The 23,483-nt window shown below is 38.9% G+C and overlaps 1 protein-coding gene across 2 annotated transcripts; it reads left to right on the forward strand.

Annotated features, from left to right (window-relative positions):
• The first annotated feature begins 891 nt into the window (after positions 1-891).
• On the forward strand, positions 892-23,313 carry TXNDC5 (thioredoxin domain containing 5). 2 transcript variants are annotated; one of them, XM_035317337.1, is made up of 10 exons: positions 892-1,186; positions 5,918-6,067; positions 8,197-8,302; positions 9,625-9,721; positions 11,590-11,705; positions 13,944-14,030; positions 15,572-15,712; positions 18,466-18,551; positions 21,209-21,338; positions 21,934-23,313. In XM_035317337.1, exons 1-10 carry the CDS (start codon positions 978-980, stop codon positions 22,054-22,056), a joined length of 1,245 nt encoding a protein of 414 aa, XP_035173228.1. In that variant the 5' UTR covers positions 892-977; the 3' UTR covers positions 22,057-23,313. The 2 variants fall into 2 exon arrangements, with proteins under 2 accessions (XP_035173228.1, XP_035173229.1); XM_035317338.1 differs by having other exon boundaries at positions 18,469-18,551.
• The last annotated feature ends 170 nt before the right edge of the window (positions 23,314-23,483 follow it).

A 23,483-nucleotide genomic window follows, 5' to 3' on the forward strand; every position in this document is an offset into this window, starting at 1 on the left:
ATAGTATCAATATTTTGCAATTGTTTCAGATATACACAGTAAAGATTTTTTGGAATCCTGATTTTGAGAGAGAGAACTTTCAAAAGCAATTTGATTTTTTCAAATTAAAATATATTTAGTTTTCATTTTTTACTTTTTAATAAGTGATTCTTGTGAGCTCTAATGACGGCCCTCACAAACATGCTGTTTGGAGGTTGCAGCATAAGTGACCAGAGGCAGTGTTTGCTCTTTGAGCAAAGAAGAGATGGGTGTTGCACGAGGTGCATGGTGAAGGCAAAACAAGCTCATTCCTGCCATTGTTCTTGTGGAAGATGCTGGTAGGGAGGTGAAGAGGATATGTGAGAGAGAAGTGTTCAGAAAAGAGGAGCCTGGAAGACACGTCATGAAGTGAATTCTACTGCTCTGGACGCACCAATATGCAGGTTCCTGGGGAAAGTGACCAGGCTTTCCTTTTTATTTTCTTTTTAGCAGCCTGCATTGCTGTGTCACAGGCACGTGGGCCATGGCAGAAGGGGCCGCACGAGGCCCACAGGTCAGCCTTTGTGTGTGTTTCTAGGAATTTATTTGGTTGCGTGTCCACTTTATCAAAATACCCTTTTTCTTTAAACAAGGTGGGCCATTCACTTAACTCCCCTCACCATCCTAAACCCCAGGACCTGCAGTTAAAACACAAAACCCAAACCGCAACTAACGAGACGTGCAGCCACCCATCCATCTCCTCGCAGCTCTCCCACACCGCTCATCTCCCACCACTGCTGGCCACCACCATTACTGCCCGCGGCGCGGGCATCCCCCGAGTGTAGAAGTAACGAAACGCGTGTCCCCAGCCCGAGGGTCGGCGTGCCGGGGCTGCCGGAGGGCGGTAGCGAGAGGCGGGGGCTGGCGAGGGGCGGGCAGGGAAGGAGGGAAAGAGGGAGGGAAGAAGGAGGTGGCGGCGGCCGCCCGGCGCTTTCGCCGCTTGCCGCCTCGCCGCTGCCATGGCTCCGCTGCGCTCCGGCCCGGCCTGGTGGCGCCTCCTGTCCTGGGCCGCTCTCGGCCCCGTCCTCTGCGGCGTGCCGGGGCGAGCCGAGCCGGAGCCGGGCAAGGAGCCGGAGCCGGACCCGCACGGGCGGCACCTTTACAGCGCCGAGATGCTGCGGCACGGCGCCGCCGCCGCCCCGCACTTCGTCATGTTCTTCGCCCCGTGGTGGGTATCACGAGCGGCGGGCGGGCGGGAGGCCGTGCCGTGCCCTGCAACGCCCGGCTCGGCTCGGCTCGGCATGGCCCGGCCCGGCGCGGCGCCCTACCCGCCCGCCTCTTCCCCCGTTGACGTGGCGGCGGGAGGCGGCTGGGCCGGCGTGGAGGAGGCGGTGGGGAGGCCCCGGGGGCGCTCCCCGAGCCCCGCGGGCTGGGCGGGGGGCGGCACGCGTGAAATGGCGGCGGAGGGCCCGGCCCGGCCCGGCTGCGGAGCAACGCGTTTGGCACCCGGAATGGCCCCGGGCTGGCCCAGTCCCGGCCGCTGCTGTGGGACTAGGCACCCCGGCTCCTCACGGCCCTCCCAGTGCACAGCTTTCAGGGGGTGCTGCTGAGAGCAAGAGTAGGCGGGTTTTGTAATAGGAGTCTTTGGAAATTGCTGACTTACCGTTCCCCGTGCTTCTGGCCTTGAAGAGATTGTGTGCTCTCTGCTCTGGCAAATAAAAGGATAAGTTTGCTGCAAAAGCACTAGAAAACGTGGCGTGGTGTCCCCAAAGCCACAGGTCACTGTAGCACATTATCAGAGCTGGAGTTGTCACATCTGTGAGGCATCTGCTGGGATTTTGCCCTAGGCTGGTACACCTCACACAAGAATAGTTGAGAAGACCCCCTGACAACAGGGCTTTGTTGGATATTACAGCTATCAAGAGGACAGTATCCGTTATCTCTGCACATTTCCAGCAGTTGCTCATATTCATCTTCTTTCCTCATCTCTTCCCCTGCCGTCTTTTAAAAATCAGTTTCTGACTTACTGATACTAGTAGAGTTATTAGGAGTTTTGTTGTAGGTGTTGCTCCTCTCCAAGCTTTCTTAAATTTAGGTAAAGTTAATGAAATGTTGTCTCTGCAAAAAACACATTTCAATCCTAAGTCAGCCTGTTGGTACATGGTGCCAATGAGGCATATTTGTGTCATGTTACTACTTGAAATGAACGCTAGAAAAGGATTTCCTTTCAAAACTGGAAAAAATAATTCATTTATTTTGTTATTGCCATTGACTTAATGTCATACCGAGACATTAAGCAAAAGCTTGAAAGAGCAGATGTCTACCCTTGAAGATCACAAAAGTGGAGGAAGCCCAACTTGCTAGCAAAGGACCCTTGACTGAGAATAAGGTCAAAGACATTCCTATGCAGGGCAGCAGTGCTTCTGCTCTGGTCTCTTCTCAGGTGATAGTATCTTTGTGTCCTCAAACTTTGACTGACTGTTTCACAGGCATCTGTAAAACCAGATGAACTTTAGTCTTGGCACACAGTTTATAGGAGACCCTCTGCCAAGTAGGCTGTTGCAGAGTCCAGCATATGCTCTGTCCTCAGAGTGCATCAGAGAGTGCTCTGGTCTTGCAGAGTTGGACCATTCTGTGCCCTTGGGAGGGCTGAAGATCTCTGCCCAACACGAGCATGAGGGAGCTGCGTAATTTGCCAGATTTGTTGCACCTTCTGTGTTTGTTACTCTCGCCTTTAGCAGGCCTCATCAACATCCCTGGGATTTCAGCTCCAGGGCCTGAGTCTGGACTCCATGCTCCTCTTGACCAGCAGCACCAGGTCCAGGTTTCAGGTCCAAGGGGAAGAGAAAGAAAGAGGCAACATTCAAGTGCTTGAGAAAAGGTGCTTAGATACACCAGTAGTTTTGTCATCAGTGGGATCAGATGGTGGTTTTACAGCCCTGGAGTCTATATTAGAACCTCCTGCCCTATTCCTAGGTGATTCTGATGTGTTAATCTCGTAATGCTTCTCACTGATGCTCACATTTTGTCAGCGTTCCCTGGAGCTGTGTGGGAGAGGCCTAGCAAGCAAATTCAGTTAGAATTTTCTTTCAGATTGTTACAGGTGCTGCTGATGTTAAATAATGAATACTAGCAGAGAGTTGGGTTGGACAGAACAAAACTCTTTAATACAGAATTTTTGAAACAAACTTTGCCACAGGCCTCATACACCCTTTTGGTAGCAACGGTACAGATAACGTCCTGCATTTGTTTCAAATACGGTGAGCTACACCAAAAAATAAGAGTACTCCAAGTCATTTACCATCAGATGTCTAAGATTTTTCATCATCAGACTGTCCTCCTTTGTATCTGCAGTTGACAAGGGACAGAACCACAAACAAGTGGCACTAGATATTCTTAAAAATTAGCCATGCCAATTGTGTGCCTACAGAGAATGGAGGTTTCACTGATTCCTTAGTTGGACTGAGTCTCAAATGAGTAGGTTCATTGCTTTATTTTGACCAGTACAGGTCTTCTCAACATACTCTGGAAGTCCACTGAGCTGAAGCAGACTTGATCCGCCACAGTTTGTTGTGGTTGAATTGAACTCTGTTGACTGGATTTTATCTTGGCTATACTCATTTGTCCAGATGGGACTGGTCCTTTGCTGCCTGTACAATTACACCTATCCTTGGGCATACAGACCTTTTTTAATTGCGTAATGATTTGCACTATGTCCTGCTATGAAGCTGTCTAACTGCAGAACTCTAGCTGTACTGGTGACCTCCAAAAATGTCCCTACAGCACACTAACTTCTCATAGCCCAGGAAATCCACCATCAGGTCTTCTAGGTTAGAAGCACCGATACTATAAACAGAGCACTGATCTGTCTGCGTTAGGTAAAGCAGCATGGTGTTCTGGAGATACTGATGCAGCAAAATAATCTCCAGGCACAAGCAATTGTGGTACATGGTTGCTCTGAGTTAAAATGAGCAACCTATCTCCATAATCTTACAAAAAATGTCTTTTCACCCTTACCTCCTGATGTTAGTAGTATAAAAGAAGAGTTTTTGTTGTTGTTTTGTTTGTTTTTCCAACAAGCTGGATCTTTCCTATAGTGCTGCCAGTCTCTTTTGGATCTTCATTTATGTTTCTGTGCAGAGATTATGAACTCTTGCACCTCCCTAGCCCATGCAGGGAAGGAATAGCAAGACTTCTCATTGACTCCCAGGTATCTGCCATCCCCAGTGGGAAAACTTGCTGTTTCTCCAGTCCCACTGATTAATAGGGAGTGATAGCAACAAATGACTGTGTAGGTACATGGGCCTAATAGAGACATGTTACATGGTCTTGCTCTCTTTGTTTTTGACTTCTTGATTTTATGTTGTTTGTAGCAACACCTTATGAATTATAGAAAAAATCTTTCAGGGACTGTCTTGCATTCTGCTTCCTTACATGTAATACTGAATTTATATGAAAACCAAGAATGACTAACAAGTCAGTTACTGATTCAGATATGAGCCTTTTTCGTGTTTTATTTTCAGTTTCAGCTCATATAATCTGAAGAAGGAAGGGAGTGGGGAACTGCACATAGCACAGATCACAGCATTAAATATGGATAGGGCAGCTCTGTTCTATGCTTAAAAAAGAAGGTTTATTACTTGAAATTTCCTAACAGATTTGATTTCCACACTCAGTTCTATATCACCAGGCAGTACTCATTATGTTTAAAATTTCCACAGCCATTAGTGAAGGGGACCAGAGAATCCCAAATCTTCCTCTTACAAGCTCTATGATGTGGACAGTGGAGGGAGTTCAGTCTGAAGTTAAACATTTAAGGAATACTTAATTTTAGTAGTAGTGCATTGTATTCCTTCACCATTACAATTCAGAATGAGATCAGATGGAAGGTCATATTCCTCCACATAGCGGGATTATGTTACCCCCTCTGACCAACTGCAACAACCTTGTTAAGATTGAAAGATGGTTTCATTTTGCGTTAATGATATCAGGGTACCTGTGAAAAAGTTTGAATCCATGCAGCTTTTCTATAAATGGACTCAAACCCATCTGTATACGTGATTTTTTTTTTTAATGGGACCTTTGGAGAGACTAAGAAGCAATTTACTCTTGAGTCCTAATGCTGTTTTAATTGTTGCTTTAAAAAGTAGACTTTCTAGGTCATGCCAAGGGCAAAAACAGCTTTCAAATATTTTCAGTTAATCCAATTATGTATTCCTAGATGTCTTGAAGGATTGGCAAAAGCAGCTATTAAAGAGAAATGAAAATCCATTCCTTAACATTTTTCATCATAGTTATTTACAGGAGTAGGGTACTGCTATAATGGCTAGAACTACTAGAAAATTAATGAAAATAATAATAGCCATTTTCTACTTCCATAGAGTTGCTGTTACAGCAACTATAGTAGGCCACTTTTCCGTGTATATGCAAACATAGTTAGTTTATAGTGTGCTGCTGGGGCAAAACACATAATTGGAGGATTTTGAGAAACCCTGTTGAGATTTTGGTGCCTGATGTGTTTCATGACTCATGAGTTACAATTCCAGTGGTGCACACAAAGAGACTTACAAAGAGACTACGAACCGTGAACTTCTTGCCTGCTGCTTAAAAAAACAGTATTTTGAAATGTTGAATTAAGAAAGCTGGACAGCCTCACGTGATTTTTTTCTAGACGGTTGGAAAATGCGGAGAGCTTTTCTTAATAGCCTCACTAAGTTCAGAGGGTGCTCAATAGGCTTTGTCTTAGAATTTTTGCAAGGTGTGTTTGCAATGTTGTTCTACATTGCGTAGTAGTATTTGCTGTTACTTACTGTAATGGTGTTTGAGTATGGAAGATGTCCAACTTAACTATTTTTAAATTTATCAGAATCTTTGATTGTTCTCTGTGTGACTTCTCCATCAAATCATTGCCCTCTAAACAGAGCAGCTACTTGAAAATATTTTGTGCATTGTGTCGCAGGTGTGGACATTGCCAGCGTCTGCAGCCAACTTGGAACGATTTGGGAGATAAATACAACAACATGGAAAACCCCCAGGTCTATGTTGTTAAAGTGGATTGTACCACAGATGCTCCACTGTGCTCTGAATTTGGTGTCCGAGGATACCCTACGTAAGTATGAAAGGAGGTCTGGTCCTGTTTCTTTCTTTTTTGGTTTTCCATGATCCTCTGCCAACTTGTTGAAGTTAACTTCTAGGCTCTATTTTTTGATATTTTTATCTGTAGCATTTTGGATCTCATCTATGTTCAATTTAAGCCCTTTTACCATGTTGCCAAGTATCATGTGATGTATACTACTCTTTTCTTTTTCTGTTGAAGAAACTGTTTCATGTCCTGACTGTTTAAATAAAGTCCAGAATTGTCCACTTTTTCTCCTAGAGTACCATTTTCTCAAACAGTAGTAGATTATGCAGCTGTGATGTGCGTGATAGAACTGGTCTGGTCTATCTAACCAAATCAAAGTGGTTAATGGTCTTTTAAAAAATAATTTGTCATAAGTTTGTCAGTACACTGCACCATTCTTAATGTGTATGGGTGATCTGTTAAATTTTTGAGGGAACTGGGTCCTCATAAAATTATAAATTAATAGCAGAATTTATCATAGCAGTGGTGATGTTGTACAGACTTCTCTGGGTAATTTTGCTTATATTGGCCTTGGAGAAATTCAGTTGGAGTTTAAGGTGGTTAAGCTTATCCTGTTAAAAGCGATAAATGTCTTACTGTCTTGGCTTTGATAGGCAGAACATGATCTAGAACATCTATGAGAGGTCAGCCTAGTTAGTGCTTTTGAGTCAGATACCTGTACTCCCTTTTTCCCTGCTAAAAAGGAGCAAGGAGATTTTTTTTTTTCATTTGTGTGTTCTTTAAATCTTCTTGAAAAAAATGATTCAACTGCTTTGCTAGTAATTCATCTTAGTGGGTAAATGGAGAATGTAGTCTTCCATAGCCCTTCCTCAGCCTGTGTTTTTCCTTCTCTTGGCTCACTTTCTCTGGTGTTACTGCTGACCCCAGCAATGGATTGAACTTGACATACACTCATGGCTACACTTGCATTGACGCAGATGAGTGCCACCGATTACAAGTTGAGAGTTATAAATAGCAAAGTCCTCACTGAAGCAGGAACTGTTCTTAAGAGCAATTTGTGGCTTAGTTCCATTAGAAATATCAAGAAACAATGAATTTTACAACTTTATTTTAATATTTCCAGAAGCAAACACTGGTTGTGTTTGTGTATTTGAATAGTTTATATTGTGGTGCTGTTCCTTATAAAATAGAATGAATGGCAAAGACTTTGAGTAAGAAAAAAACTAATGGATATGTATTATCATTTTTAGCTATGTAATATCACTTGCATTATGTGGCTTTTTCAACATATTCATGTGTTCGTTTTTCCCAACCTGTGGAATGAGCAGAGAGGAAAAATTTAAAGAAGGGAAAAAAAAAAAAACAAAAAAACAAAAAAACGTAAATGTAGTGCAGAATAACAGCTTGGCAAGGGAAGCTGAATCTGGGTGACAGCAGTGATTGAAACTTACTATGATTTGCTTTAAAAGATAAGACTAGGTCAGAAGTTTGGTATTGTCCCTGTAGCACGTGCATTTCCAATTTTAACTAAAATTTTTAATAGTAAAAGCTTTGGGTAGTTTATGGAAAAGTTTTGACAGCAATTTTTAAATGATATAGTCATGAAGTCTTGAATCTTTTGTATTACAATATACAGTACTTTTGTATTGACTTGTTTCAGTGTGTTTTTAATCAGTTTAATAATACATGAAAAGATGTAGTTGGGAAACAAAACATGAGAAGGAAATTACTAGGAAAGTAGGCTTTGGATATTTTTCCCTTGGTGATGGAGAGGGGAGAGCAAAACAAAAATAATGCTTCTTTAGCGAACTGAAATAGGATTCATAAGCATAACAAGTAATTATCCCCAGACCTGAACTCTACAGTGTTTTATTTGCTCTGATTGGTCAAAGTAATATTAAGATATGTTGATTTTTAACATGGCATTTCTGTTTGCTATTTTAAAAACCCCCTTTAAAAGCTTACATAGGAATGAAGAAGGTGTCTTAAGTTGTGGACATGTTCCTTCTAGCTGAGAGATTTCAGATGCTGATGTGAATAATTGTGAAAGCTGTTAAGCCTGAATTGCTGCAAATTAGTAAAGTATGTTAACGCTCTGAGAATGTTTCATGTGCAAAAATTTTTATCTCACTCTTTTCTACATTTTAATCCTTTAGTTTAAAGCTGCTTAAACCAGGACAAGAACCTCTGAAATACCAAGGCCCTAGAGACCTCCAGGCACTGGAAAACTGGATGTTGGAGAAACTAAATGAGGAACCATCTGTAAGTGAAATGGGAATAGGAAAAGGAAATATTTCCTTCTGCAGACTTGCTGATCTGTCATATCTATAGGTTAGGTTTCCCTCAGTATGTAGAAATATGCTCCTGAGTATAAAAGTCTTGGTGGTACTAACAATACGTAAAAGTTTCCACGTATATCAGGATAATAATTAAAACTGCCATCCTATGACCTGCCCTGTATTTAAAATTAAAGTGCATAGTGCAACTTTAAATGTTTAGCATCTTGACATTTTAAGATACATTTCGTTGTGTAAATTCCATTAACACCAATAGTCTATAATGTCTCTAGAGTAAGAAAAGCAATTTAGCTGTAACACAGGATAAAATGCATTTATATTGGGCTTAATTTCCTCTTAAAAACATGCAATGCCGTCTTCAGCTCAGTTATTAGCTGGTAATGTTGTAGCCTACAGAAAGGGTTTTAAATAATCAGTTAAGTAAGTTAAACTAGTATCATCACTAGGGAAAACTAGGAGTTTACTACTTGCATATATTAGGTTAGCCTTTCTAAAATTAACTTTGTTAACTTGCCTAAAATTAACTTTGTAATAGCTGTTTCTAATCTAGATAAATCTAATCAAGATAGAACTACAGTCATTGCTGGTCACAGTCTGAACATTTATATTCAAATAAAAGAAATTGTGATCTTTTTTTAATAGCTAAGCATTAAATCCTAAACTAAGAAATAGAAATTTACTTTGCAGTTTTTAAATGATTATTTCCAGTTCTCACGTAGTATCTAGAAAGTCGTCTTTGCTTTTGCCAAGAGCCAATGAGTTTGCTGCAACTTACATATAAAGTATTTGTATTTGCACTTTTCCTGTTGTTGCTACCTTCATAGGACCATTAGGTCCTCTATCCTGCATCAGGGCAGCAGAAAATAGCTTTTTCACTACCTATTTTTTAAAACTGGTGGTATTTTTGAAACATCAGCAGATGTGGCTGATACATGAAGCTATAAAGTAATGTAATCTAAACATTATTAATATGGTGATGTTTCAAATGCCATAGTAATTACTGTGGACTGTGACTGTACTATAGCACAGTTAAAAAAGACTGTTAATCCAGTAATTGCTTTATTGTGTCTTTTCTACTTGGTACACTATTTCACATTTTGCTTTCAAGTAATTTTGCTAGGAAATGATAAGATACCTAAATCAAGGTAAATTGGGATGATAGCTTTAGGAGTTTAAATTTTCAGAGTGCAGAGTTTATAGCACTACCACAGAAGGGCATGATACAGGAATCAAATACTGTGCATTTACTGAATGAGGCAAATGCAAATTAACTTTTCTCATGAATAGGATCCAGAAGCTGCTGCGGAACCACCCAAAGCCCCTGAACCTAAGCAGGGAATGTATGAACTCTCAGCAGACAATTTCAAGGTGCACATAGCAGAAGGTAACTGTTTCTTCATAAGCACAAGATACCTGCTTACAGAGACATAACTAGTGGGAAGTATGCAACAGAAGTGTTACTTTTCTAGGTACTTCCTTCCCACTTCATTTTCCAGTAACACCTAATGAAAGAGGATGAAACTACAAACTGCGTAAAAAGGTTGTAGTTTAATTATGCATTGTACACCATGAGAAAATTTAAGAAAGTATTCCAGAAGACAGTAGAGTTAAGGCCAGATTTACTGTCTGTGCCCATGTGATAACACAAGTGAGATAGATACTAAAGTTTACTAAGCTAACCATTAATTAATTAGAAATTTTGTCAAGTGTAAAGGAATGCTTTGTGCAGTGAACTTAAAAAAAAAAATAAAAAAAATATTCCCTGTATGTGTGGCTTAACAGAGAATTACATCAAAATTCTTTATGGATTCTTCTCTCCACCATCAGGGACGCACTGAGCATTAAACAAGTTTACAGTCTGAGAAGATAGTGTCAATTGTTAAGTTTAGTGTATGTGTAAATGTTTTTAAGCTGCATCCATTGGCATTCATACACCAGTGGAGGAGGTATTCTTATGGTGATACCCAAGAGTTGTTCAGGTTTATAACCATCTGTAAAGCTTTTGTTGTCTCTGGACTCCAATTACAGAAAGTTTAGTGCTTAAATTTAGCTGGAGGCTTAGCAGCTCCACTTGGAGGTTTTACTTTTGTTCTTAAAAATAGTCTCCCTCTACATTTTTTGTGCTATAGGGATAAAAGATTTTGTTATTTTTTTTCTATCGGAGAGTATATCACAGAGTACGTGATACAGAATAGATAATTTTGACTAGATGTTCTTAATTCCTTCATAAGAAATTACAGTATTCTCTTTACGCGACCAAAGCAAAGCAAGCCAATCAATATGAAAGTATTCCTGATGCAGAATAGACAAGTTAGAGTAAATTATTGCAGTTTACATTTCCTAGTGTTTTTGTGGTATTTGTCATCTGACATTCTTCTGTGAACAAGCCCTCAAACTAGAAAGAAATTCTAGTAATATCAGCTCCAAAGTAATCTTCAAAGGATTGTAGTTCTATTAAAAAAAGTTTTCCCACAATAGCTGTGTTTTCCTTGAAATTATTTTTTTTTTCTTGTCTTAATTAACTTCATTTTATTTTGCATTAACAGAGCATTGCTTTGATGTGTGCAAAAGCATGCAGCATCTTAAATTAATAGTGATTCTAATTGAAGGAAATTACATATTCTGCTACTCTGCAATTAAGATAACAGCATGAGTATGAGATTCTCCTCTCTATGAAACACTATGAAATTCTACAAAGAATTTCTATTTATGGAAACTGTACAGTGCTTTCTGAATAGTTAACATGAAAATGCAAAGAGCAGGGCAGAAAGAGGGTGCATTGAAAGATGAACAAAATTAGTTAGGTAGCTCAGGGACTCAATGCAGTGGTGTTTGCTTAGAGATCTGTAAGTTGAAATCTAATATTTACTTAGATTTATGCTGTTATAAATACATGCTCCTTGGTGGTTCTTTCTACTCTGTAATAGGGAAGTGATTGATGTAATAGAATTAGACATTCTAGCAAGTGGTAAGGTTAAAAATGCCATAGTTTTAATATCTCATTTTGTTGGCTTAAGGTTGTGAAGCTGTTTGGATTTTCAGGGAAATTGGCAACACTTTGGGACTGTGTACAATATCAAAAACCTAATTGCTGAAATATTTTGCCCTGGCCTTTTATTCACAGTATTTCCTATCTTTAACCCAGGAAATACCATGATAAATTTGAAGACTGAGATTAATGCCTAGCTTTTAATGGCAGCCAAATTAACTTCAAATGGGTTACATTTTTTTTTCTTTTCTTTGACTTCAAAGGTAATCACTTCATCAAATTCTTTGCTCCTTGGTGTGGTCATTGCAAGGCTTTGGCCCCAACCTGGGAGCAGCTGGCTCAAGCCTTTGAACATTCAGAAAGTGTAAAAATTGGCAAGGTAAGTGAAGTAATCTTTTCATAATCTGAAAATGCATTTTATGCAAATGAATGTTTCATTCAAGTATCATGATATTCGTTCTGTGATTTAAAAATAAGTCTTTTTCTTTGTCAGCTCTTAAATCCTTTTATATTCATAGTTCCTATTTTAATTTTGAGATGGTTATTTTTTTTTGCACATTCCGTATTTCACTCTGTGTTGAATAGATGTCTGTTTTGTTACAATTGACAGGACTCCCTCATTTTAAGCAAGGACTTGTTAGAAACATCAAATACTGCTTCTCGGTTTTCAGAGAGCGCTGGGAAAAAGTCTAAATATTTCAGAGGCAGGGAATAATATTTTGAGATTTTTTTTCTTAGGCTTCCCCTCTGTCAGAACTTGATAGACTTATCTGTTTATTTTGAGTGGGAAAGTGACTTGTAGTTTGCTTTCTACAGCATTGGATTCCCTAGCAAGTTTCAAACCTACAGGGTTCTTTATGATTAATTATTTTTCACTTTTTTTTTTTTTTTTAAATATTTATCCTGTTTACCACCATTGAAATTTCTAAAGGTTTCAGGGGGTCTTCCACCCTAAAAACTGATATCTTGTCCTGCTTCGCTATTTTTCTTAGGGATGATAACCAGATTCTGTGGTGAATTTACCATGGGAACTTGTTACTTGTACGTGGAGAGACATCTAAGCAGAGGTATGGAGGTGGTCTAGCAATTGCAGTTACTGGCTTTATTTGCTGACCCATACCTAAGTCCAGGTGGCTAATGCTGCAATTCTCCCTGTATGTGCCAACAGTGGAAAGCTGACTAGGCCCAGCTTCCATATACTTTAGCTTCCAAATTGGTTCCACTGATCTGAAAGACTGTGTAACAGTTAGTGGTGTCAGTCCTGCAGAGGGACAAGAAATGGGTAATCTCATGTTTCTGCCCTTATGAGGTTTTCAGCTATTACTAGGGCTGATGAGCTTGACTTCTGTTTTTTTTTTTTTTTTTTTTTTTTTTTTTTTTTTTTTTATGAAACTCTTTTGAAAATTCTCTAATTCAGATATGCTGTAGATGTACAGAACAGGTCAGCATGGTTAAACTTTAGAGAAGACTTACATATACACTTTTTGAGACCCGGTAGATAGAAAGTACAATTCCTTCTAGGAGTAAAATATCAGAGGCTAATTCTCCTTTTATACTCTTTGTACAAAATGTCCATATGCTGATTTACTTCTTGAGAACCTGGAATGCCCGATACAATCATTGCTTAGCTTAATTATTTTCTTGAAGTTACCATTCTCTGTTATCCAGAGAAAAAAAAATAAATCCCAAATTTATGTTGTATTCAATTGTCTGTCATGTTCACAGCTCCTGTTGCTGATATTTGTTGCGTAATAAAGCCACTAAGATTTGTCTCCATGCCTCGTTGATTTTGTGTAACTGTACACCTTACAAAACTAATTGAAACACATGTTGGTTGAGATTGTAGGTCTGTAAGTAAACAGGAAACACAACTGTTTCTAAGAAGGCTGAACCATGACCTTCATGTAATCTGGAGAAATAGTGTCTTAACAGCAATGCTATCTACTGGCAGGATTGTGTTTAATCTTTAGAACTGATCTTCAGTGAGCTGAGGCAAAGTGTTTTTAATGTCAAATTCAAAATCCAAATCTAGATAAAAGGCTCCAGTGCTTAAGTTATATTTTTTCTTTGTTTCAAAAAAGATCATGAACTGGTAACTGTATAGATAGTTTTATGACAAATTAGAATTGAATGTTGCTGTGCACTTGGAATTTCCCTTGGTAGCTTAACTTGGTAGCTGTTGACATTTATTCTGATTTTAAAGAGTAGTCTTACTTTTACAAAATGGATGAGCCAATAAATCTTCACTTCAAAGCTCTCTCACATTAGTGTTTTGTGTTGTCTTTGCAACAATTTTATTCAGATAATTCTCTGTGATATTTAATTATGTTTCTGTTGCTCCTTGCTACTGTTTCTACTTCCTTCTATCCATACCTCCATCCTTGATCCCTCCTGAAATAAAAGTAAACGTACACACAGCCTCCAAATTCTATAACCAAACCACTATGTGGAAGGAGACATAACTGTTCCCAAGACGGTACTTCGCATCAGCTTTTGCCAAGCCATGTATTGCTTGTTCATGTATTTTTCTGAGACTTTTAAACATAAGAGAGACTATGATGTTTAACATGTATCTATTTTATACACTGAATGTTTTATATTTTTTTTCAAAATGTAGGTTGACTGTACCCAGCATTATGAGGTCTGCTCTGACAACCAAGTTCGTGGCTATCCCACACTCCTCTGGTTTAGGAATGGTGAAAAGGTGAGTCTGCAAGCTTAGCAAAAGATCAGACCATTTTTTTCTGGATAATACGTGGGCTATGCTTAGATCCTGGGGGGAAAAAAGAAGATCAGTTTCATATTTGAAAATCTCCTCGTGACACAGAAGATGTTTGACGTTCAGACTGATACTGGAAGAGGTATACTTGATCCACAGAAAAAAGCTAGAGCTGTTCCGTGCACCCAGTTGACATTTTTCCTTGTAGCAATTCAAAGAAATATAATATTCTGAAATTATGGGAAAGGAAAATATTTATAAATACTGCATACTTGAACAGAAGCGAACAAATGTATATAAATAGTAGCATTACTTATCACATGTAACTTGAGAGAGTGCTCAATTTAGACAAGGTGGCACGTCCAAGGTTAAAGGCATTTTCAGTTAGATATACTTTGGTCTGTAAATAGATGAGTCTGAAGAACAAGAAATGTTCTGCTGTTACTCCAGAATTATTTTCCAGCTTTTTTCTTCTTATTTTTCCTATAGCTACAAAAGGCATGACACCTTGCAAGAACTAGTATCTCAGAGTAGAAAAGTTAGCTGTGTTTTTTCTCAACAAGCAAGATCATTTTTTGGACCCTTTGTAATTAGTGAAGTTTAAGTTGCTCTGACTTATTTGAATCGAGTGAAAGAAGAAGCCAGATCACTGCTGTTGTATTTGGTCAAGATGAATCTCAGCTGTTAGTCTGAACAATATATTTCTGTTGACATCAAACTGTTTGTTCTCCATTGGCAGTGTTGGTATTCCCTGGTGACATACTGCCATCAGAATCACATGTTCCTTCATTGCCTGATACAATACATTTAAAAGCAAAAAAAACACAAAACCAAGTCCAACTACTTTTCAATAATGTGACACAGAGATTCCTGGAAATCTCTTTAGTCACTATTGTACTTTTCAGTTAAGAGGGGGAGGAGGAGGGCTGCTTCAGCCTTCCAGCATTGTTGTCCATAGTACCATCATCCCCTTTGTCATAACTGAAATCTGGCATTATAACATTCGTGTCAGTTAGAGGTAGCAGCAGCCCTGGGAGGAATGAATTGGCATTGACCCCACTCTGCTGAAATGGATACAAACAAGCAGGTACAGGCTTCCCCCATTATTTTAAAATAAAATTCCTTTGTGATATAGACCCCTGCATTGGACAGGGCTCTCACGGTAACAGATAGCAAGGGTATTTTATTATTCCTTGCAGTAGCTTTAGGTTCACCAAAATAAAACATTAAGAATGCTGGCTAGAGAGAGAGAGAGGTCAAAGTGGGAAAGTTTCTGAAATTTACTTCTGGATGCTCACTTCTAAAATACCTTTCTCCAAAATAAATTTTAGCTTATTTCCTTCTGGTACAACAGAATCTATGGCAAATCCTGAAGACATGGGGTGAGTAGAATGCCATGGAGAGGTTTAAAGGCTAGCTTATCATATTATAAATATGTTTACAGTTAGCAATCTTAAGTTCTTCTGATATTTATTTGCTAGATTAACTACATACGTACACTTATGCAAACTATTTGATAATTGTAGGGTGACCAGTACAAAGGGAAGAGGGATTTTGATTCCTTAAAGGAGTATGTGGATTCCCAACTACAGAGCTCTGGGAAAGAACCACCAGCAAGTAAACCCACAGAAGCCCCACAGCCACCTGCAGAACCACCCCAGGCTGAGGTAGGTGTTCCTGCACTCTGCAGTTGTATATAAACTGTTCAAACTGTTTCAGCAGCCTGTCCAAGTCTTCCATGTGTTTCTCCCTCTGATAGATTGAAAATTTCTAGATGTAAATGGTACCAAACTTTTTAAAAAAGCAAATAATGAGTGGAATCAGACCATAAATCTCAGTGATACTTTTACTAACCTGCTGAATTGGAGAATGTGAAAAATACCTGCCTCCTTTTTTTATGGTTGCAATAAGTGGTTTAGCCAGAGTGGCATAAATGCAGTCTGCTTTGGTGTGCTGAACTACGGGCACCTGCCTGTGTGACAGCATACTTAGTTGCTATGGGGATGAGTGTCACTGGCAAGGTTCTCACTGGAACCTAAGGAGATGGCAAACTAAAAAAAGTCACTGTCCCATTCTTTCAGCCTATCTGCAGAAACAACAAACAAGCAAAGATTATGAAGACTGATCTAGATGTATCAGGGTAATGTGTGCTGTGGCAATAAAACTCTTGGGGTTTGGAGACTTACTCTAATCTTGGTTGTAGGAGCTACAGGGGTTATGAATTTTGCCAAGGAATTGTCAGGAATAACTTAATCACCTCTGCACAGCTGTACTTCATGTCATGTAATTTTGTCTTTTTTAATCACTTCTGCTTTTCATCTGTAATTTTTCTAGCAGCTGAATGTAAAATTGGCAAGGTTGAAAGTTAAGGGATCATTTTAAAGCATAGCTTGTTATCAAACATGGAGAACACAACTCTGTCCAGAAAATAAGGCTGGTGACTTACACTCCCTTGTGATGTAGAATGAACTTATGTAATTAAAAAGTGTCTATATTATTAACAGAAATACAGTTTATACTCAGCTTCTAACAAGAGAATATTATTCTTCCCATTTCACTTTTTCCATTTGGGTTACTTATCTTATATAAGGTGGCTAACAAAAAGTGCTGTTAGTTTTGCGATTTTCATGTCCCTCAAAATTTCTTTTTTTCTTTTTTTAAATCGGCCTCATGTGGAAGACATTAACAAGCTGGTGTTAGTACAATGCAGAAAGTAATTAGTCTTCTATTTTTAGAGGAATAACAAACCACATGTGATGCAAATTCCCATTTATGCCTTGATTGCACCGCCACACATGCAAACAGGAAGAGATTTTGGGGGGATTTTTTTTTGCCAAATAATAGTAGATACGGTGTAGAACTGAGCTTAGTCTTTGCAATTTTACACCCCAGTTGTGGATGCCCCCATTTCTTGGTTGCTCATCTTCAGACACCTTGGTTCTGCTTTTCTTTTCATGAGTTTTGAAACAAGGGGCTAGCCCACAGCTGGCACCACAGACAGCAAAGCAATGAGTTCTAACTCCAAATGTGTGTCCCATTGTTGATTCTCCAATTATATGGGCCAAGTACAGGCTAGCCCTTTTGCAAAAATTGAACTTTTACATGCATGAGACTGCAGTTCAGCCACACTTTACTAAAATTACTCAAAAATGATCCAGATGTATTAAGGCAGGGTGACCAACAGATGCCCAGATTAGGTGGTTGCATAAACTGTATTTTCCTACAAAACCAAGCTAAAATGTAGCTGTCCGATATTACACTTAATTTTGTGGTTGTATAGTTCACAATGCTATTCAGATGGTAATTTACACATCTTTGAAATGTGTTTTACTATGTGGATTGTGGGGAGGACATTTTTTATGGGTTTTGCAGATTCAGTATCTTAGATTGTAAATTATGTTTGGAACAGCTCATAATAGAGGAATACATATTTACTGTCATTTTTTATTAATTTAATATTTGGTTATTAAGATTTCTAGTTTACAAATAATTTTTTAGAGGTGATGCAACTTCAACTCTTCAACTTAATGGAATAACTTAATTTGATGAACTAACAGTCATTTACAGTAAAAGTTTATCCAGTACCTTTAATTTGTAATTTCAAGTCTCTCTTTGGTGTCTTTTCATAAAACTCTTACTGGGTTAAAAGTAGAATTGAAAATCCCATCATCTGCACTCTTGTTTTTTTTGCTTTGCTTTCATTTGAATTTGAAGCCTTTACAGGCATGAGATTCACTCATTTATTTATTTTGAATCCCTCCCATCTGTAAAAGTGTCACACGGAAATGAAGTTTGTTCTGGTTCTGTGCTGTCATACAGTCAGTGAGACTGCCTTTAAGCAATGTGCTATCCTCCCTTCACTCCCATCCCATTGCTCCTAATGTTATCAGGAGCAACAATTCTTCATGGCATCCGTGTGATGTGGTGATGTTCCCTTGGGAGGCAAGTATGTGTTTCTGGTAACAGCTTTCTCTGCGTGTGCAGCACAGGGATATATAGCAGAGGGAGAGCAGCTGTCAAACATCCCTAGTACGCCTTAAATACCTCCCTACACTAACTCTCCAGTGGCCGTTGCAGACTTGATGCCAACTGCTCTCAGCATGATTCCTTTGAAATACTTGAATGACAGTGTGTGAAGGTGTTTTTTTCCTACAGCTATCAATTTGGCTACAGGTAGAATCCCCTGGAAGTAGGGATGTTTTGCTTCTGCAAATACAGCTGAGATTCATAGTGAAATATATATTTACATCTCTCTAAGGGAGGAAAGCAGCTAAGGGATAAATGCTAGGTATTTTGCTTTTAATCTTGTTCATATCATCAATAACATCATCTTTCCCAGTTTGAATTTCCCTCTCAGGTAGCTCATTTGGCCAATGTTGTACATACAAAAAGTTTTGATTTTTTTTTTTTTTTTTTAAAGCAGGCTGCAGTGCTCTCTCTGTCTGAAAAAAACTTCGATGCAACCATTGCTAGGGGAATCACCTTTATTAAATTCTATGCTCCATGGTAAGAAGTTTACACCTATTTTTATACCTATTTTTCAGGCTTATTGTTGTTCTAAGCTGTTTGTACATTAGTTGTTTTAGGTCTTTTGAGTTCTTTGTAGTATGGTATTTGTCTGGATCTAAAATGTGAAATAACTGAAGAATGTGCATGCTGGCAAGAGTTACAGCAAAAACATTCAGTCTCTCTTAGCTTTCTTGAGATTACTCTTTGTGGAAAGGCTGACAGAGAAGCTTTTCTGTGTCAAACTCCAGCTAATATCAGGGAACAAGGAGAGAGAAGATTTCTTTACAGGCTAAATGTGCTTCTATACCTTGATTAGGGTAAGCTGCAGGGAGGCTGTCAGCAGCGTTGGTTGAGAAAGGAGAACGTGATGGCCTTTGGGACCTCTCCTGCCACAACCAACCTCTTCTGGAAGTGTTATTTAGCACCTGGAAATTGGTACAGACTGTAGAACTATGGATAAACGGGCTGTTACTCTTGAAGTAACTGATGCAGATGGTGTAGGTGTAGACACCAAGTGAAAAGCACTAGGGAAAAAACATCATGTCCTATCTGGTCTCTGACATTACTGGCATATCCAGCAGAGCCTGGGACCCAAGCTGGGATAAGACCCCAGTATTACCAACTCACAGAACAAATATCCCTTCCCCCCCCCCACCTTTTTTTTTTCTTACTATTCCCCTTTGGATATGGGAAAGTATCTGCTACCATTGTGTTAGGAAACCACCCTTATTCCACACCCCTTCACGCTCACTGCTCTTCATTCAATTCTTTTATCCTTTCTGTGCACTGTGGGGTATTGAGATTGATTCTGTGCCCGTTGTACTACGCCACCAGCAGAACTGCCTGTTAAATTCAGTGCACAAAGCAGAAAGATGCTAGTTTGATTTCTGCTTGTTGGCAGATGTAGTTCATCATCTGAGAATCTTCTGGCAAAGTTGGATATAAAGATATATACTCCCTTTTTTGTTAATTTTTCTCAATAGCATGGCAACTTAACCATCATCCCCTTTGTGAGATTCTAATGGGGCGTTGCTGGCTCCCAGAAATGGCAGGCTGAGAGATGGTGGTTCAGGATGTATTGCAGAGAACCAAGTTCTTAACCAGTATGTTCTCTCTGGCCACACTGTTCAGAAAGCCACCATTTAGGAAAATACTAAGTATATTTATGTAGCTGGTATCCTAGATTTAGCTCTCAATGTCATGCTTATGTATGCAGTTACAGTGCACTGCGTATAAATGCCCTTTTTCTCTTCCAAGTTGGTTAACTTATGCTGGGCTCAGCAAACACTATTATGTTGCTTGCTAGTTCTGTTCTTCAGTTAGTTTTGGAAAAATATTAATGTTAACTTGTGTAGTAAGCATAAAAGTCATCCTGTTCTAGTAGTATTGTGCATGGTCAGAAATGCTTTTATTACTGTTGTACATTAACAAGGTGGTTTAAATATACATAGGCTTGTATTAAGAAAACTTTTGCAGAGACATCATTCATTATTTTTTGCAAATGCCCTGATCTAGCCTTAGGGCAATTACAGGGCTGTTGTAATTACCCAATTAAGGTGCAGCTGGGTTAGAATAGAATGAGCAATGCAGCCTTAAAGTCTAAAGCACTTTGGGAATTCTTCTTGAAGGCAGTTTAAGAAGTTCAAGTTATGAAGTTGGCTTGGCCAAGTTAAAAATATAAACAAAATTAATACTTTACTATAATGCCTGCCATTTTACAGTATCATTTTCTCTTTTGACACTAGTGTTTCACTGTGTGTACTCTGTGGACCACATTCTCAAGTTACTGTATTTACTTATTCTAGAACATCAGGAAATGAAGTAGAAATAGGCTTTTTTTGGTGTTATTGGTGATATCACTGGGATAATTCTATATGTAATGCAAATCAGAATAGGATCGGATATTTTTTTCTTTCTGCTAAGTGAAGCTTATGGACTACCGTACAACTCCATTTTGGCTCTACCTGAAAGTAGAGTTCTAGTGGATAACCTTGAAAGTGAAGGTCTTCCCAGGAAGTTTATACCTTTTAAGTGGAAAAGTAAATTAAACTACTAGTGCAGCCCTTAAAAAGAGAATCTATGTTGAGAAATGTTTCTACTAAAATTAAATTTCCAGCATCAGGAGATGTTGCTCAAGGAGGCAATTAGGAATTGGAGGGAATTCAGTAGGGAAATTAAAATCTCATTTAAGTAATTAAGCTATGTACCTTAAACCTAACAGGCATATACTACCTGAAAAGCCAGAGTTAACTCAGTCATTGATTAAAAAAATTAATTTGTACTACAGGCATTCTGTACCTTATCTAAAACATGGTAATTTCTATGTGATCTTAGCATTCAGTTTTCTCTGTGCTCATCTTTATTTGGTTTCTTATTCCTCTGTAGAGTAAAATGTTAATGTGCTGTAATGTAATGTAATGTCCAGAAGAGACAAATGAAGGCCAGAAACTACTTCAGTGCTGAACTTACATGAAATCACTCACTTTTGTTTTCTTAGCTCATTTACTGACATAATAGTGCAAGGGAGTTGGAGGCCTAAATCATTTGGGGATAAGAAAGGCAGCTAGTTAAACTTGCAGATATCGCAATAAGACAGTAGAGATAAATGAGAAGGTGTATCTGCTAAACAAATCTCTCTCTCTCTTTGTTTCTAGGTGTGGTCACTGTAAGAACTTGGCTCCAACTTGGGAGAACCTTGCCAAAGAGCAATTTCCAGGTTTGACTGATGTCAAAATAGCAGAAGTAGACTGCACCGTGGAACGTAACGTCTGCAGCAGATTTTCTGTAAGTGTGAAAGAGCTGGAAATGAATTGGATACTGTTGTGTTCCAAATGTTAGAGGCTCCAGCCTGTAACCTAGCTGGCTGCTGGGTTGTGGGTGCCTAGTGACAGTGAAACTGGGTTCTCAGCTAGTCCAAAGGAAAAAAGGTAGTTGAAATCAGCACAAGTAACACAGTTTCTTTCCTGGATAGTTTGCTTGGATTTGGTCATTCTCACTATTAGATGAAGGTGAAGGAGTCCCTAATTTAAGAACCATCCCTCTGTGAAACCACCAAAGCCATTGTGGTAGTCACTGAATAGTTCTGTTCCTAGAAAAAATATGGCTTTTAGAGCTGGTAGCCAGACAGTTGAACACAAAGGCTGGAGCTGGCATTCCAGTTGCTGTTGGAAGAGCCTAGACAACCATGTATTTTCCCACTTAAAAATTTTTAAAAATTGCAGGTTGGCAGTGAAAATTCTTTTTTTTTTTGTTATTTAATTGAAATGTTTTATTGGTTTAGAGTGGTTTGGTGGCTTTTCAGAGTCAGATAAATACCAGTAAGTCTGGAAATTAGTGACAAGTTTCTTTTGTGTGTGTGTGTGTGTGTGTCTTTTTAAAGGTACGTGGTTATCCTACGCTTCTCCTCTTCCGAGGTGGAAAAAAAGTCAGTGAACACAACGGAACGAGAGATCTTGAATCGCTGCATAGCTTTGTGTTGCGTCAGGCAAGAGATGAATTGTAATAAAAATCTGGATGCTCTATCCCTGGCTGTCTTTGTACAGTAGTTGAGGGATTTAAGTAATTGCTAACTTTTAAATAGTACGGGGGGGGGGGAGGGTGTTTTTTTTGTTTGTTTTTAGGAAATTGAATGTACTAAACATTGGTATCTTCCCTCTGTGTGTGTGTTAAAGACATGCTACCCTACTTGTGAAGGAAAACTAACATGTAGCTACTGTGCAAACTAAGAATATTTTCAGTATTGGTAGTATTACTGGATTTTTACATTCCTGCAAGGAAGTGTAAATGGTTTCCTTTGAAACTAAAATACATTAAGAAAACCAAATTAAGGACACCAGTAGAATATGTTTGTCTTTGGGTTAGATTTGGTTAAAAGTAATCCTTACAAACTGCAAACCATTGCTAGAAAGGTAAAAACGGCAGCTGTGTTAACTTCTGCCTCTACAATTGCACTTATAACCTGTTTGTCTTAATATAGCTGCTGGTTAAGAAACAGAGAGTCATGGGAGATTGAAAACGCACACACTTTTGGAAGATACCAGGCCACAATGAGCTGGTTGTTTCCTGTTAATCCTCTCAGCATGGGAGGTCTAGCCATAATGAAAGTAATGGTACTGTAACATGTGCCTGAACATTACTGATGCCATAGTGTACATCAGGTGGATTTTTTGTAGGCTGCTTCTGTCCAGCTCCAGAGGAGTAAGTATGCTCTACTTATACAGAGCCAAAGTGAATAGGTGCTGTTATAGCTACGCCATTAATATTAAATGATCAGTTAGACCTCAGCGCTGATGACATGCGTTTCCTACCCTAACCTGAATTCAGACTTTGTGCTGACCTGCTCCTAATTCAGAACACTTAGAGAATATCAAATAGTACAATGTTTAATTTTTCCACTCAGCGGTTCTGCAGTCATCTGAAATAGTTCTCCACTCTTATTAAGCCTTAACCTTTTTCCAAGCTGTAAGTGTTGATAAGTTTGAATGTTAGGCCCATGCACTCTGTTGCCTTGGATTATAATACGGATCTATTCTTTGGTGCATAAGATGCTCCATGTTAGATGTAACTGAAAGCCAAAGAATGTACATTGCAGATACTGTCATAACACGGTGACAGCTGCAAACCAAGGACGGAATTCTGCCATCCCGTGTGCATAGAAACTCATGGAATGAGTATGGTACAGGCTAATTTGACTAATCTGTCAAAATGCCAATTTTTGTCCATCATATGGAGTAGGGATTTTTTTCCTTTTTTTTTTTTTTTTTTTAATAAAAAAAAGGAAAACAGCAACCAACTTTTAAATCAGTGAAATGTTCCTGGTACTTCACTTTACTGTCTGTTAAGAACCTTTGGTTCTGTTCAATCTAAAAATGTGTAAGAAAATCCACAATGAAAGCTCAGTGTTGTACTGGCAGATGTATTAGATCAATG

Source organism: Oxyura jamaicensis, chromosome 2 (genome assembly GCF_011077185.1).
Source record: "Oxyura jamaicensis isolate SHBP4307 breed ruddy duck chromosome 2, BPBGC_Ojam_1.0, whole genome shotgun sequence".
Lineage (NCBI taxonomy): Eukaryota > Metazoa > Chordata > Aves > Anseriformes > Anatidae > Oxyura > Oxyura jamaicensis.

Coding starts and splice junctions, on each gene's coding strand:
- TXNDC5 (XM_035317337.1), top strand. CDS start 978: ATGGCTCCGCTGCGCTCCGGCCCGGCCTGGTGGCGCCTCCTGTCCTGG. Junction 9,722..11,589: donor CAAGGTGCACATAGCAGAAG/GTAACTGTTTCT, acceptor TTGACTTCAAAG/GTAATCACTTCATCAAATTC. Junction 15,713..18,465: donor CAGAACCACCCCAGGCTGAG/GTAGGTGTTCCT, acceptor TTTTTTTTAAAG/CAGGCTGCAGTGCTCTCTCT.